Source organism: Lepidochelys olivacea (assembly GCF_965140295.1).
Source record: "Lepidochelys olivacea isolate rLepOli2 genome assembly, chromosome: 8".
Classification (NCBI taxonomy): domain Eukaryota; kingdom Metazoa; phylum Chordata; order Testudines; family Cheloniidae; genus Lepidochelys; species Lepidochelys olivacea.
In genome coordinates this window covers 83,250,373-83,268,117 of record NC_140418.1, presented here as the reverse complement: position 1 = coordinate 83,268,117, position 17,745 = coordinate 83,250,373, and the positions used below count along the sequence as shown (strand labels likewise).

Genomic DNA, 17,745 nt, shown 5'->3' with positions numbered 1-17,745 from the left:
TGACTGACATAGTTATACTGGAACAAAAACTGTATGTAGACCACACCTTACACCTCAGCTTTCTCTTGTTCCTTGAAAAGCACCAAAATGGCTAACAATCCTGACATTTAAAATGTCAAAAGCTGATTACACTTCAGAGTTTAACACCCTATTGAGCTGAATGGAAGCAATTTTCACTGGACAGAGCTATTGTTTCAGGCTGTCTGCAGACTCAGGCAGACACTACTGTATCATTTTCCTTCATCTCACATTTGGAAGGTTTCCTTTGCAGCCTTGACAGCTAGATACTTATATAAACAAAATCACAGTTTATATTCTGGAACTAAAGATAGCAGTCACCATAGAAAAGTGCAGTCTCACCAAACTGTTGTATACTGGCCTACTCTGGGACCTGGTTTTAGGTGGAGAGGATCCTCTGGTACTGGAAGAATATGAGCAGTGCTTGCAACACTATAAGCCCAAGGAAACTCTGTCCTGGGTTTCAATACACTTCTGAAAAGTTATTTTTAGGGCTGTTAAGCGAATAAAAAAATGAATCATGATTAATCTCACTATTAATAATAGAATACCATTTATTTAAATATTTTTGATATTTTCTATATTTTCAAATATATTGATTTCAATTACAACACAATACAAAGTGTACAGTGCTCACTTTATATTTATGTTTGATTACAAGTATTTGCACTGTAAAAAAACAAAAGAAATAGTATTTTTCAATTCACCTAATACAAGTGCTGTAGTACAATCTCTTTATCATGAAAGTTGAACTTATAAATGTAGAATTATGAACATAAGAACAGCCATACTAGGTCAGAACAAAGTTCCATCTAGCCCAGTATCCTGTCTTCCAACAGTGACCAATGCCAGGTGCCCCAGAGGGAATGAACAGAACAGGTAATCATCAAGTGATACATTCTCTGTCTTCTATTCCCAACTTTTGCCAAACAGAGGCTAGGGACACCATCCCTGTCCATCCTGGCTAATAGTCATTGATGGACCTATCCTCCATGAATTTATCTAGTTCTTTTTTAAACCCTGTTATAGTCTTGGCCTTCACAACAGCCTCTGGCAAAGAGTTCCACAGGTTGACTATGTGTTGTGTGAAGAAATACTTCCTTTAGTTTGTTTTCAATCTGCTGCCTATTAATTTAATTTGTTGACCTCCAGTTCTTGTGTTATGAGAAGGAGTAAATAACACTTCCATATTTACTTTCTCCACACCAGTCATGATTTTATAGACCTCTATCATATCCCCCCTTAGTCGTCTCTTTTCTAAGCTGAAAAGGCCCAGTTTTATTAATCTGTCCTCATATGGAAGCTATTCCATACCCCTAATAATTTTTGTAAAATTTCAGAGTCTGCAAGTCCACTCAGTCCTACTTCTTGTTCAGCCAATTGCTCAGACAAACAAGTTTGTTTACATTTGCAGGAGATAATGCTTACCCGTTTCTTGTTTACAATGTCATCTGAAAGTGAGAACATGCATTCTCATGGCACTGTTGTAGCCAGTGTCACAAGATATTTACGAGCCAGAGGTGCTAAAGATTCGTATATCTCTTCATGATTCAACCACCATTCCAGGGGACCTGTGTCCATGCTGATGATGGGTTCTGCTCTATAACCATCCAAAGCAGTGTGGACCGATGCATGTTCTTTTTCATTATCTGAGTCGGATGCCATCAGTAAAAGGTTGATTTTCTTTTTTGGTGGTTCGGGTTCTGTAGTTTCCACATTGGAGTGTTGGTCCTTACTTCTGAAAGCATGCTCCACACCTTATCCATCTCAGATTTTGGAAGGCACTTCAGATTCTTAAACCTTGGGCTGTATCTATCTTTAGAAATCTCGCATTGGTACCTTCTTTGCATTTTGTGAAGTCTGCAGTGAAAGTGTTCTTAAAATGAATAACGTGCTGGGTCATCATCCGAGACTTCTATAACTTGAAATATATGGCAGAATGTGGATAAAATAGATCAGGGGACATACAATTCTCCCTCAAGGAGTTCAGTCACAAATTTAATTAACACATTTTTTTTAACAAGCATCATCAGCATGGAAGCATGTCCTCTGGAATGGTGGCCGAAGCATGAAGGGGCATACAAATGTTTAGCACATCTGTCACGTAAATACCTTGCAATGCCAACTACAAAAGTGCCATGCAAATGCCTGTTCTCATTTTCTGGTGACATTGTAAATAAGAAGAGGGCAGCATTATCTCCTGTAAATGTAAACAAGCTTGTTTGTCTTAATGATTGGCTGACCAAGAAGTAGGACTGAGTGTACTTGTAGACTCTGAAGTTTTACGTTGTTTTGTTTTTGAGTGCAAAAAGAAAAGGAGTACTTGTGGCACCTTAGAGACTAACCAATTTATTTGAGCATAAGAGCTGTAGCTCACGAAAGCTTATGCTCAAATAAATTGGTTAGTCTCTAAGGTGCCACAAGTACTCCTTTTCTTTTTGCGAATACAGACTAACACGGCTGTTACTCTGAAACCTGTCATTTTTGAGTGCAGTTATATAACAAAAACAAATCTACATGTGTAAGTTACACTTTCATAACAAAGAGATTGCACTACAGTACTTTTATGAGGTGAATTGAAAAATACTATTTTTTGTCATTTTACAGTGCAAATATTTGTAATAAAAATAATATACACTTTGATTTCAATTGCAACACTGAATACAGTATACATGAAAATGTAGAAGAACATCCAAAATATTTAATAAATTTCAATTGGTATTCTATTGTCTAACAGCGCAATTAAAACTGCGATTAATCGTGATTAATTTTTTTGAGTTAATTGTGTGAGTTAACTGCAATTAACCGACAGCCCTAGTTATTTTTATTTATTAAGAGTGGTTGGCATGATAAGACAGGGACAGAGAGCCCAAGGGGAAGAGAAAAGTAATCTGAAAGCCACTTAGATTAGGGATAAATTTAGTGGTAGAAATAAAGGAAGCTTTTTCTAAAATAGCATGTTCAGCATCTGGCCTGTACATTCAAATACATTCGCTGTCTGGAACTGTCACACTGGAGGAACTGGGACATAAACAGAATTAATAGATTCATAAATATTAAGACTAGAGTTGTCAGACTGGCTCCCGATCACCCACTAGGACCTCATGCTTAAATTTAACATCACCTTCAAAACCCCACTCCAGCCCAGAAAACTAATCTCATTTTGTACAGTATCGCCCTTTGTTCTTTCATAGGTCCTTCTGTCACTCTTATCATCATCTTACCTTGTTACTCCATGCGTATGGAAGGCCCTCTCAATCTCCTATGCACCCATCCCCAATTCTCCTTATTTAAAACTTTTCTAAACATCCTCTTCCACTGTGAAGCCCACAAGCATAAGCAAAATAAATAATAAAAACATTTAACTCATTTAAAAATAGTAATAAAACTATTTTGGGCCTCAGCTGTATCTCATCTTTCTTTTAGACTGTCTCTGTCCTTGGAGTTTTTGACAAATATTTTCCACTGTTGCTAGCACCTCTTCTGCTCTACCTGTGGCAACAACAGTGGGGCGCCTAGTATAGATAAAACTCCTGTGGCTGCCAGTGTTTTTAATACCATGTCATCTAATCAGTACAATAATAACAATCCCTGTTGTATTAGGTAATCTGTTGATAGTTATAATCACTTCCTGCTTGTAACTACTTACTGTTCTGTGTTTAAAAGGGTAAGTTTCTAAAGCAGTTGACAGCATGGTCAGATTTTATGGACGAAGTTGAAAACAGTGGTGCTTTTGTTTTAAGATCTAATGTTCTGCTTTATAATAAAAGCATTCATTTCAATTCAGTATTATCATGTCACTTTTGCAAAGCTGTATTCAACAGTCTGTCACCAATTCTATTATAAAATCCTATTTTTAGGGATTTATAGCTAAATGGGAAGATATATTTTGGAGTGAAACTAATCATCCATGAGTTATTATTTGGGGAAAAGGACATTTTTGTAGATGCTTAAGAGCACATCATTATAGTATGATGTACGAAGTTATAGGTGTGCAAATCTGATTATTTAAAACTGGAACAGTGTAATTAATTCTCTGTGCACTGCATTGAAAATGCACGACATACCCTTTAAAATGGACTGTAAACCATTTGAAAATTAAACATTGAATCTCAGTGGCAGTGTCTAGCATAGCCCTGCTTTCTTTTAACAGTCCACCCAAAAGTTATTATAATTAGCCTGGAATACAAAAGGTAGTCTGAAGTACCACATACATGTTTCCAGTCAACACCACTTAATTTGGATCCTGATAATAAGAACATCTGCTTAAGTAAAGAAACTAAGTGGGGATTGAATGTAATGAGATTTCACTGCTTTTGCTAGATACACCTTGCACTTTATAACAGGAATGTGTTGCAGCATTTTGGGCCTGATTCATTGTGTGTATAACATGCCTTCCTCTTCCCCCCTGCCCTCCCAACTGAGTCTTCTCAGAGGCTTTAATCTAGACTTTAAAATGATTTGTGCTATCAGAGTTAAACTCTGTTGGATGTTTAAAATTGCCACATGTCTAACAGAACACCATATACTACCAGGCTTCCCTTTGTCTTGCTCAGACACAGGCACACACACTGGAAGCAGGCTTTTGAGACAGTTATGCTCCTAGCAGTTGCTCCAGTTCAGATATTTTTGTGGGGAGAAATTTCAGTCCCTGTCCTCCCTGGCAGGGACCCCATTCTGGTTCCTGTTTGTCCCCCTTCCTTCCCACCCTAGCAGGGACCTCGAGTCTGCCTCGGCTGGGGAGTCTCCCCTCTCCACCTACACAATGCATGAGCTGAGTTCTCAGCAAATCCTCCTGTACTTCACTGGGACAGACTCCTTGTGCACCAGGTCTCAACACCCTTTGGCCCAGTCACCCTTTTGTCTGGATGGAGGGGCAGCTGGGCTAAATTGGAGTGGTGTTGCGACGCTGTGTGCCAGGTCACAATGCCACTTGTTGAAATTTGTCCCAGCTGATACTCCATCTGTATGGTCAAGCGTCCGGGTCAAATTTCAGTGGCATTTCAACCACACAGCCCAAGTGATTCTTGGGACTGCTCCGACGGCAGCCGTACTGATTTAGTATGGGACCACTGCTTATAAGTGACCCCCAGTTCCATGGAAACCTTGTAGGAGGAGAATTGCCCCCCATTGGGACCACGGGCTGCTAGGATAGGTGTTAAAATATTAGACAACAATATTTTATTTCCTATGTCATTTTGTAAGCTGGATGAATGGATTTACTTGAAAATAAACTCAGTTCTCACTGAAATAGTATGTATTTCAGGAGAAGATTGGAATAAAAGTCCTATCTCACCCTAACTACTCAGGATAATAAGTTGTATGATTATGTTATAGTTTCTCCACCGAAGTAAGGGAATTAAAGATGGGACTCACGCGTAGAAAAACTAATACTACAACATATTTTTAATTCATATAAAAATTGAAATTTGAATGATAAGTCCTATATTTATAAATTCTGCCCCTAAAATGCTCTGATGATGCAAGTGCTAGACATCTTTACATGTTTTGGGATTTTCTATCCTCTATAATTCATTCACCATAAGATTAAAAAAAATACTAACTTCTGTTATAAAAGACATTTTTATAAATTTTAGATGATTTGTTTTCCGTGAGATGTCCAATTAAGAACACTGATTTCATAACTTCGTTGTTATCTCAGTGGAAATACTATAATGTGTGTCTGTGGGGTGCACGGGAAGTGTGGGAACATATGGTGTTCTGAGAGATGTTCGGTAATTTTAAACATACTAAACTATAAACATGTTTATAGTAAAAAATCTTTTAATAATCCAACATCTACTTAAGCTCAGCTTCATTTCTAAAGCAGATTTCAAAATGCGTTTTGTGCCACATCTAAATGCAATTTTATATTAAATGCAGATTAAATATTTTTGAATGATTATCAAGGCATGGTACATGAGAACCTCTGGTTCAGTTTTGTTTCTAACTAATATAAATGCTTTTTTATCTGACAGCATATTAAAGAAGACAGCCTTGTCGACCAAATCAAAGTGATATGCGTGGGTGATCATATAGAATCTATAAATGGAAAAAATATGGTGGGTTGTCGTCATTATGAAGTTGCCAACCTATTAAAAGGACTGGAGAAGGGTCAGACATTTAAACTAACATTGATAGAGCCTATGAAAGCATTTGGTGAGTGACGTGCATATTGTCCACCCCGTGTAACTGGAAAGTGAAATACCATGCCTGCATTGTTTTGTTGTTTGTTTTTCAAACACAGTGAAATTTATCCTAGGTAACCTAGTTGCCTAGAGGAGTTGAGGTGTTTTGTTTTTAATCTATAGGAGAACATAGTTGAACTGGAAACCTTGAGGGTACTTTAAGATGTTGAGATGCTACCTATGGGAGGTGGTCTTTTGCTCAAGTTTCACTATAATTATAGTTCAGTTTTATTTGACTTGTGAGCTATATTCCTGTTTCAGTTTTTATTTTCTTGCAGATTTCCTGGGAATTTATCAGTGTTTATTACAAAAATTTAAAAATGGGTGAAAATCAGTGCAAAAAATTGACTTGACAGTTTTCTAGGTAAATATCAGGGTTACTATTAGGGGAAAGGAGAAGTAAGAGTATTGGAAAGTAAAGGCAGTTTAATTGGATTCGCTTAACATAGTTTCACTTAAAGTCGCATTTTTCAGGAACATCACTACAATGTTAAGTGAGGAGTTACTGTACTCCAGATGAGGCCTAATCAGCACAGAGTAGAGTGGAAGAATTATTTCTCATGTCTTGCTTACAATACTCCTGCTAATACATCCCAGAATGATGGTTGCTTTTTTTGCAACAGTTTTACACTGTTGACTCATATTTAGCTTGTGATCCACTATGACCCCCAGATCCTTTTCCACACTACTCCTTCCTACGCAGTCATTTCTGATTTTGTATGTGTGCAACTGATTGTTCCTTCCTAAGTGGAGTACTTTGCATTTGTCCTTACTGAATTTCATCCTGTTTACTTCAGACCATTTCTCCAGTTTGTCCAGATCATTTTGAATTGTAATCCTATCCTTCAAAGCACTTGCAACCCCTCCCAGCTTGGTATCATTCGCAAACTTTATAAGTGTACTCTCTAAGCCATTATCTAAATAATTGATAAAGATATTGAACAGAACCGGACCCAGAACGGATCCTTGCGGGACCCCATTCATTATGCCCTTCCAGCATGCCTGTGAACCACTAATAATTACTCTCTGGGAATGGTTTTCCAACCAGTTATGGACCCACCTTATAGTAGCTCCATCTAGGTTGCATTTCCCTAGTTTATTTATGAGAAGGTCATGTGAGACAGTATCAAAAGTTTTACTAAAGTCAAGATATACCGCATCTACTGCTTCCCCCCCATCCACAAGGCTTATTACCCTGTCAAAGAAAGCTAGGTTGATTTGACACAATTTGTTCTTGGCAAATCCATGCTGATTGTTACTTATCACCTTATTATCTTCTAGATGTTTGCAAATTGATTGCTTAATTATTTGCTCCATTATCTTTCCGAGTACAGAACTTAAGCTGACTGGTCTGTAATTCCCCGGGTTGTCCTTATTTCCCTTTTTATAGATGGGCACTATATTTGCCCTTTTCCAGTCTTCTGGAATCTCTTCATCTTCCATGACTTTTCAAAGATAATCGTTAATGGCTCAGATATCTCCTCAGTCAGCTCCTTGAGTATTCTAGGATGCATTTCATCAGGCCCTGGTGACTTGAAGACATCTAACTTGTCTAAGTAATTTTTAACTTGTTCTTTCCCTATTTTAGCCTCTGATCCTACCTCATTTTCACAGGTATTCACTATATTAGACGTCCAATCACCACCAACCTTCTTGGTGAGAACCGAAACAAATAAGTCATTAAGCACCTCTGCCATTTCCACATTTTCTGTTATTGTTTTTTCCTCCTCATTGAGTAACGGGCCTACCCTGACCTTGGTCTTCCTTTTTCTTCTAATGTATTTGTAGAATGTTTTCTTGTTATCCTTTATGTCTCTAGCTAGTTTGATCTCGTTTTATGCCTTCGCCTTTCTAATTTTTTCCCTACATACTTGTGTTATATGTTTATATCCATCCTTTGTAATCCTTTGACCTACTTTCCACTTTTGTAGGACTTTTTTTTAAATTTTCAGATCATTGAACATCTCTTGGTTACGCCAGAGTGGTCTCTGGCCATACTTCTTATCTTTCCTAGGCAATGGGATAGTTTGCTGTTTGCCCTTAATTATGTCTCTTTGAAAAACTGCCAACTGTCTTCAGTTGTTTTTCCTCTTAGACTTGCTTCCCATGGGATTTTACCTATGAATTCCCTAACATCTGCCTTCTTAAAATTCATTGTCTTTATTTTGCTGTTCTCCCTCCTACCATTCCTTAGAATCACGAACTCTACCATTTCAAGATCAGTTTCACCCAAGTGGCCTTCCACTTTCAAATTCTCATCCAGTTCCTCCCTATTTGTCAGAATCAAATCTAGAATAGCCTCTCCCCAGTAGCTTTCTCCACCTTCTGAAATAAAAATTTGTCTCCAATACATTCCAAGAACTTGTTAGATAATCTGTGCCCTGCTGCGTTATTTTCCCAACAGATGTCTGAATAGTTGAAGTCCCCCAACACCACCAAGTCCTGTGCTTTGGATGATTTTGTTAGTTGCTTAAAAAAAGCCTCATCCACTTCTTCCTGGTTTGGTGGTCTGTAGTAGACCCTACCATGACATCACCCTTGTTTTTTACCCCTTTTATCCTTACCTAGAGACTTTGAACAAGTCTGTCTCATATTTCCATCTCCACCTCAGTCCAAGTGTATACATTTTTAATACATAAGGAAACACCTCCTCCCTTTTTTTCCCTGCCTGTCCTTCCTGAGCAAGCTGTACCCTTCTATACCATAATGAATGAATGCCTCTTGCATTCAGCTCCTCTGAGCATTGTATCTGGAATGGTGAGTGCTTTCTGAAGTTTGTCAGCAGTGCAGACCACTATGGGCTAGATCACGTCGGTCCCATTAGGTGCTTGCTTCCAAACGCATCCTCATCCCATAAACTTTTCTATACAATATTTTTCCACATAGTAAATCATTCAAAATAAAATATTGATAAATCATTGATAACCATTGGCATATACACCCCAAATTCTGGGTTCTCCACCACTACCTCCAATTTCAGCAGCAAGTTGAAATATTTGTTTTCCAAGTCATTGTAATCTGTGACTAATCTAGGAAGACTGTAATGCACCGGTGTGGACACTTGGTGTCAGAATAACTGCACTAATTAGACAGAATGAAAGAAACTGGAAGTATGTGTGTTATGCTTGGTGCTACAGAATGGTAAGAGAGGTGCGGGTGTTACCTCTAAACATAAATATATATTTGTTAAATATATACATGTTTATATTGCACATATGTACTTAATAGTGATGCTAAGAATATAAAACATGTTGCAAATGGCAACATGGAGACAATTGATTTTGATATCATTTGATATTCAAAATAAATAGTTCAACAGGGATGAGAAAAATCTTCTAGGATACTTCTTACTCTAGACATGGGGATACTAGCAGATGTTGGTACTTGGAGAGGGAACACTTTCCCCTCCTCCTCTCAAAACGTAAAAATGTTGTGTGTCCTATATAGGTAATGTCTTTCTTTGAATTATTGTATTAGGAAATTGGTTTATGTAGGATTTTGAGGAGATATAAACCGCAAATGGAATTATATTCACCACAGCCCATTTGTTACCGTTTAAAAAAAAATAAAAAAACCAAAAAACATATAGTTCCAGTATGTAGAAGAAATTGTGTCAACATAGCTTGAGTTCTTACCACGTGGGGCTAGCCTGGAACTTTAGGCATATTCCTGAGCAAGGGGCAGTGTTTAAGCTGCATTACTCCAAGAATAGCTGCAGAAGGCATGGTGCCTGGGAGTCACACCTCTGTGTCATGCCTGCTCACTCCTTGCTCCCAGGGGAGGAGGGAAGAATAGTAATTTACCAGCTGCACCTCCTCTTCCCCCGCAAACATACACACCTTGGCTCAGTTATTCTGGCCAGTGAGTAGGGGTATGATGGACCCAAAAGGTTTGCTCATTTTCCCACCACTGTGCCCCCATTCCCCATCCAGGAGTGCTGCTCGGGAGAAGCAGTAAGCTAGGCAAATGGGTAGCCTGAGTAAGAAAGGGTTCTTGCTTTCCCTTGGGTAGGCATGTGGTCAGCCCTCAATGAAATGTTTTGGCATCAACAGAAGCTAATTGGAGGAACTATAGCACAATTTTTTAAAATGTGAATAGTGATAGAATTAATAAAAAGGTCCTGTTCTCTCCAGTATAACTTTACAGGCAGTTTGGCCAAAATGTTGGGCGCCTGTTGCAAATCTACAATAGCAACTATAGATGTCAAATCATGAGTAAAGATACTACTGGTGGTAGAGCTAATGTAGATGTATCCTTCATCAGGAATGAGAATTTGAAATGTTTCTTGTTAAAGAGAATTTAACTTCCTCCTTGTTACTGCACCATGAGCACAAAAACTATACAGAGGGTTAAACAAATGTGAGTAATAGAGACTGTACAGCATCAGTTTATTAAAATGAAATAAAGTAAAATTAGTGTTTTGAAAAGTGAATTTTAAATTTGAAAAGAAGTAGAAATTCTCCTCACATAATCTGACTCTATAGACTAATAAAGCAACCAACTGGAACCCATCTGAATAAAATGAATGTAAAATACTAAAGATTCATCTTTTTAAAAGCAAGATTATTAAGAAAATGTCATGGACAGGGAATTCTTCTGAGGGGTAATTCTGGAAGGATAATGAACAATTTTAAAGGCTTTATACTACTAAATTCCTGGGTACTCTGACTCTACTTTTGCATTTGGAATTATATTTTAATTATATTACAACTTCTTACAGCCCCCCACTCTGTATTTTTCCACTCTAATTCCTCATATAATACATGAGTAATAGTGCTAACGTGAATAATGCATCTCTTTAGGAACACTAGTCACTAATTTTATGAAGCAGTTTTCAAGAGAATATGCAAATAGGCTGTTTTTCTTAAAATTGATAACCAAGTTGTTGTTTTTTCCCTATGCATGAGCATATAATAGCATGGATGAAAAGTCAGGCATAAAGTGACAGTGTAAAGCTCCCAATGGAAAGAATTAAAGTAATGCAGTTAATTAAAGTAATACGAGACTTTTTTAAAAATTCTGTAAAAAAGAGTAAAATATATTTTGTATCACTTTTTAGATAGAGACCAATGCTTTTTTTTTTTTTTAGCTCAGTCATATGCTGAAATAATGTATGTTGAAACAGAGAGACAGATTTTTAGTAACTGAAGAAAGGATTTCTTAGTAATAAGTGTGTGACCAGGGCCCTAGTGGGGACGAGTTATGGTCACTCAATAAGGGTGAACTGCAAAGAATGGGGCAGACAATCCCCATAAAGCTGGTGGATATTCCAATAGCTAGATTTACCAAGCCAGCATGCAACACCTTCTTTATTACCTTACTGGTTACTCAGAAGTCCAAACAACACAGTTCCCTTAAAGTGATCCAGCCTCAGGCCTCCATCCAGGTACCCACATCAAATATGATGAAAATTTTTGTAAATTTTATATCATATAAAAGAAAAGATTCTACCAATTCCAAAGGATTGGACACATTACCTCCCAGGTTAATGAATGTTTCAGATCTTACCCAAATACACGCTACAGCCAAGTTTTATTAACTGAAATCTAAAGGTTTATAAAAAGAAAGGTGAAAGTTAAAATTTGGTTAAAGGAATCAATTATATACAGTAATGGCAAAGTTCTTGGCTCAGGCTTATAGTAGTGATGGAATAAATTGCTGGCTTAAGTCAAGTCTCTGGAGTACATCCACGGCTTGGATGGGTCATTCAGTCCATTGTTCAGAGCTTCAGTTTGTAGCAAAGTTCCTCCAGAGGTAAGAAGCAAGATTGAAGACCAAATGGAGAAGATGCAGCTGCTTTTTATAGTCTTTTGCCATACAGCCTCAGTTTCAAACACAAGCCGCTCAGCACATGGCTTGGAAGCCTTAGAGTTCTGTCCATGGGCATGTCCCTGCATGCCTTGCTGAGTCATAAGGTGTATCTGTCTTCTCTCAATGGGTCAGTTGTATAGCTGATGGTCCTTAATGGGCCGTCAAGCAGGCTAGGCAGTGCTAATGCCAAACTGCGTGGGGGTGTCACCCAGAAGCATAACACAAGTTTGAAATACAGACATACATATCTATAACGTATAATACAAAGGTGATACAAATGTATAAACAAGATTATCGTATTTGGCAAATTATAACATTTTTGCAGATACCTTACATGACATATCTGGCTGATTACTTCGTGGGTGTTACCCCAGGAGCAAACTTTTGAAATCCAGGTTTAATGCCAATATTTATCACTTTAAATACAAAAATGATACACACATACAGATAGCATAATCATAACCTTTTCATAGACATCTTACTTGACAACCTTTGCACAATATTTGCTGCAAATATATAACAGTGGTTGCAACAATTATCTATATGGTCATATTTTAATCAGATAACGTCACAAAGTGTTATCTGGAAATTGTGTAGTCTGATGCATCAACATTTATTCAGAATGTTTGTAAAATTATTTCTACAGTACTTAAAAAAATTAAAATTCACTGTTCTGGATAGTTCAATCTCATTTGAAACAGTCATTTAATATTTTACAATGTGTAAAAGTTAGTGAATGGATTTGGTGCTCATGAAAGGTTCACTGTGACAATTCTGTATGCAGTTCAGACCTGTAAAACCCCTGCTATTCATTTCTGAGACTTTCTTAAATAGATTATGAGTGGTGGAAAAGTTTGTAGTATGCTTGTAGTACCATTTTTACTTGTGACCTGAATGCTGTACTTAAGTTTCCAGAAGCAAAAGGCTAGTGCAGGGGTAGGCAACCTATGGCACGCCTGCCAAAGGCGGCACGCGAGCTGATTTTCAGTGGCACTCACACTGCCCGGTTCCTGGCCACCGGTCTGGGGGGCTCTGCATTTTAATTTAATTTTAAATGAAGCTTCTTAAACATTTTAAAAACCTTATTTACTTTACATACAACAATAGTTTAGTTACATAATATAGACTTATAGAAAGAGACCTTCTAAAAACATTAAAATGTATCACTGGCTCGCGAAACCTTAAATTAGAGTGAACAAATGAAGACTCGGCCCACCACTTCTGAAAGGTTGCCGACCCCTGGGCTAGTGTAAGCCCACACTGCCACCTGTTCTCAATGTACAGTATTTATTTTGAGATTATATAGCTACTCAATCTTCTCCTAACTTGGATTTCTAGCTAGTTCATAAACAGTGGTTTTCTATTTTATTTTGTCATAAATATAGTATATGTGCAGCATTGAACTAAGTACTGTACCTGTAATGAACTAATTTAACACATACAGAACTAATGCTGTGTATCATAGTTTATGTATATATTTGTGTATATATCTGTGTGTATGTATAGATATTCCCAAACAAAGAATCTTCATTAACTCAGAGTTAAGATTTGGCAAGTACATTTTCTTATAATGTAAACATTAAAAAACAAAGCTAAGGTAACATTCACACCTTAAACAGTACCAGTCTATAAAGCATTAGTCCGCTACAATCAGTGCACAACTGCTCCAGTCTTGCAGCTGATAGCACATGGACAGACTGCAAATGACTCCTAATTAATGGCTTAAAACAGACTCCACATGAATCAGGAATAAAGCAGAAGAAGAACAAAACAGTGATAATGGGCCACAGTTTGACAGTTCTGAATTTTAAGCTTTTGGGATACTTTTTCAGCATATTCTCCCAGCTCCCACCAGCACAAAGGAATGAAATGGTGGAGAGAGTATTACCAGATTAAGAAGATAGGAAGTCCATTTTTGTACAATCAGCCCTGCAACACCCACATCAGTCAACAGATTAAGGCCAGTTCAGCTGCTTATGGGTTGACAGATCAGAACAATGCTGCCAACCTTACAGATAAAATTCTATCCTAAGTGGCACTGCTGCTGTGAGGCTGAGACATGCCATGTCTAAGAGGTCTCAGGCTTTCTTCTATAACTACTAAAATGCAGCTCAAGTCTTACCCAAAATTAAACCAGGAGGCCCAGGGATAGATGAGCACTAGGTATGAAATCCTGGACCCATTGAAGTAAATGGCAAAACTCAGTAGGACCAGAATTTCACCCCAAGAATCCCATCCTACATGTTTGAAACTGATCCAGGTGCTTGGCACAGAAGAAGCAGACAGAACCTTCATCTAGTTCCAAACCTAGTTAAATTGCCGCTTTGACCCAAGTAGCGATGGTGCTCACAGTACAGCCTTAATGAAAGGGTGTTGTTATGAGCTCAGTGCAGCTTTATAAAGGGTTGAGATTGATAGTAATGAACTCACCCTTCAATTAACATAATTGTAAGGATAAGATGCCACCTAAGACGAAAGGAGCATGTAAACCCATCCAGGGGCTTTTTGCTAAATATTGTTTTGGGTAGATGTGTGGTGAGGGAAGGCAGAGCCCAGGGAAACTGACAACAGAATAGAGAAGGAGGTAGAGGCAAAACATCAAGAAAGCAAAGCAGTAGCTGGGGAGCACAGTGTGACCTTGCAAAAAGTTAGAGAGAGAGCTTTGAGGTCTGTTCATTGAATAGGCTTGGAGCTGTAAGCTAAGGTCTGATCTACACTTAAAATGTAGGCTGACACAGCTGTGACACTTGGGGTGTGAAAAATCCACACCTTTGTGTGTGGTAGCTATGCCAACCTAAGCCCAGCAAGGACTTAAGGAGCTGAACATTCAGCTCTGGAAGGAAATAAGAGCGTCACCGATCACAGTGGAAGACAACCCCCTGGATGATGAATTCAGCCAGCCAGAGGCCTTGAATAAGACCGGATATTTACAATCATTTTCTACTCCATTTGTAACCTACAGAGGTTCAGATGGGAGAGGTCTGGCTGTTCCAGCTCAAATGATGCAAAAGCCCACAATCTTTGAGGGAAAAACTCCGTGGTAGGCTTATCTGAATTCAGCATTATAGCTCAAATGAATGGCTGGGAAGAGGGACAGAAAAGGGTGTTTCTAGTAGCCAACTTGGGTGGCCCAGCTCTGATGATGCTACAGAACTTACCCCCAAAAAAGAGAGAGCGTTATCCAGGCCTGGTACAAGCCCTTGACAGGCAGTTTGAAGCTAGCCATCAACTGGATCTGGTGCATGCATAGCCAAGAGGGAGAAGGAGAGGGAAAGAAGAAACCCCCTCTGGACTGGCAATATGACTTGTTCCTGGCATACCCAGGTACCACCAAGACCTTCCAGGATAGATTGGCAATAGATCAGTTTATAGATGGTCTGCTGGACTTGGATTTGCAGATTAAGATGAATGAAAGGAGGCCAAAGACACTCCAAGAGGCTGTGGTGTTTGCCACAGAACTTGCCTCTTTTCTTGCAATAATGCACCAGAAAAGGAAGCAGAAGACTGTACTAGTGAGGAAGATGGAAGCTGGTCACCATGAGTAGGGTCCTACTATATTCACGGTCCATTTTGGTCAATTTCACAGTCAGAGGATTTTAAAAATTGTAAATTTTAGGATTTCAGACATTTAAATCTGAAATTTCAGTGTTGTATTTGTAGGGGTCCTGACCCAAAAAGGAGTTGGTGTGGGGGTTGTAAGGTTATTGTAAGGGGGGTTGCGGTACTGTCACCCTTACTTCTGTGCTGCTGCCTGCAGAGCTGGGCCCGCAGTTAGCAGCCTCAGTCAGCAGAGCCGCCCAGCTCTGAAGGAAGCAGCGCAGAAGTACGGGTGACATGGGATGATATTACAACCCTTACTTCTGCTCTGCTGCTGGTGGGGTGCTGCCTTCAGAGCTGGGAGCCCGGCGAACAGCCGCCACTCTCCAGCCACCCAGCTCTGAAAGCAGTGCAGAAGAAAGGGTGGCAATACTGAGACCCCCCGCCCCCCCCAACCCGCAACTCCCTTTTGGGTCAGGACCACCAATTTGAGAAACGTTGGTCTCCCCTGTGAAGTCTGTATAGTATAGGGTAAAAGCACACAAAAGACCAGATTTCACAGTCTGTGATGCATTTATTGATGACCACGAATTTGATAGGACCCTAACCGTGAGTCCTGTAAGTATAGCTCTGTGTCTAATATGTATGATGAAAGAGGGGATTCTAATCTGGCTCAAGACTGTACTGAATGATTAGAACAGATGATAAATTTGGTTGGTAGAACAAGGGAAATTGGCAATAATGCAAAAATTAAAGGAAACAGTTCAGTTAAATGCTTGTACTATGACAAATCTGGCCACAAAAAGAAGGACTTCTATAAATTTAAGGCTGGCCAGGACAGACTGTTGAAGATGTCTAGTGAAAGCTTCTCTCTGAGTTTGGGAGATGGGGGAAGCACTAAACTGAATGTGGCCAATTTGAAACTGAACTCCCAGAAATGTGAATTATTTAAAAAAAAGGTAATCTACCTTGGGCACACAATTGGTTAGGAGGGAATTTCCACTGTCCCTCCTTCACCACACCCCCCAAAAGAGACTGTACAGAGCTTGCCAACTTCCCAGACACTCATAGATATGTAAAGTTTTATAGGGCTCTGCTCCTATCACAGAAGGATCATTTATAGGCTTGCCAATATTGCAAAACCACTGCATAGGATGGGTGAGAAAGGGAAGTCACTTCAGTGCCCAGCAGAGTGTGATGTAGCATTTTCAGAGTTGAAACAGGCTCTTAGCATATACATGTTTCAAAACCCCTTTCATGTACTAGTGCTTTGGGTTCGGGGCAGTATTGACACAAGAATTCCAAAGACTTGAGAGGGTGGTAACTTCTTGCTGCAGAAGTCTGAATTTTGAGAGACATTATTGCAACACCCAGTATGAACTCCTAGGAACTCCAGCCTCATTCTGTACATGTAAATTTGGAGATGCTTCTTCCTCACTATCAGCCTCAGTCAGTACTTAATTTGTAATGAAGGAGGCGCCGGGGCTCAAGCAATTTTTTTACATTCATAACTGATGCGGCAAACCCAGAGGTGCTGGGGCTCTGAACTGCCAAGCCTGGAGGTGCTGGGGCTCAGCCTTGGCACAAATTAACCACTGGCCTCAGTTGTATAATTTTTTTCAGTTGTATACTGTTTGCTTGCTTGGATATAACCTATAATCAGCAGAACTGCATCAGTTAAAAAGAGAGTAGGATTAAGGAAGAATACTGATGATATGCTAAACCTTTAAAACAAATTGCATCATAGCTGACTGGAAGCATTCCTGGGTTACATTCCAGTGGTTAAATCTATAGAATGTCTTCATCACTATTTGTATGGGAGGAGGGTTATGGTCAGGATGGAGCATGCTTCCCTGCAATAGCTTTTTAGATTCAGGAACCTGAGGGACAGCTTGCTTGGTAGTTGGAGAACTTCAGTGCTATGATTTCACAAACACACACAGGCCTGGCCATAAGCATGTTAATGCTGATGTCTTGTCCAGCTGACCTTCTTGGGAGGCTAATTGCAAACACTGCCCCAAGCAGAAGAGCAAGGAGTTAGTTGCTCAGGAGGATGGGTGTGCTGCTCTACCTCTGATTTGAAGAAGTGTCCATGTTCCTGGCTCATCTGCTAGAACAATGGGGATGGCTACCCCAGAATGGATCCCAGACCAACTAAAATCTTCCCAAAGAGATGAGCCTGTTATCAAGA

General features: G+C 39.1%; 1 protein-coding gene across 1 annotated transcript in view; it reads left to right on the top strand.

Annotated features, from left to right (window-relative positions):
- GIPC2 (GIPC PDZ domain containing family member 2) overlaps positions 1-17,745 on the top strand; it is a 44,583-nt gene that overhangs the window by 13,308 nt on the left and 13,530 nt on the right. Inside the window, 1 exon segment of the mRNA XM_084637109.1 lies at positions 5,997-6,177. Within this exon segment, the coding sequence (XP_084493235.1) occupies positions 5,997-6,177 (181 nt within the window).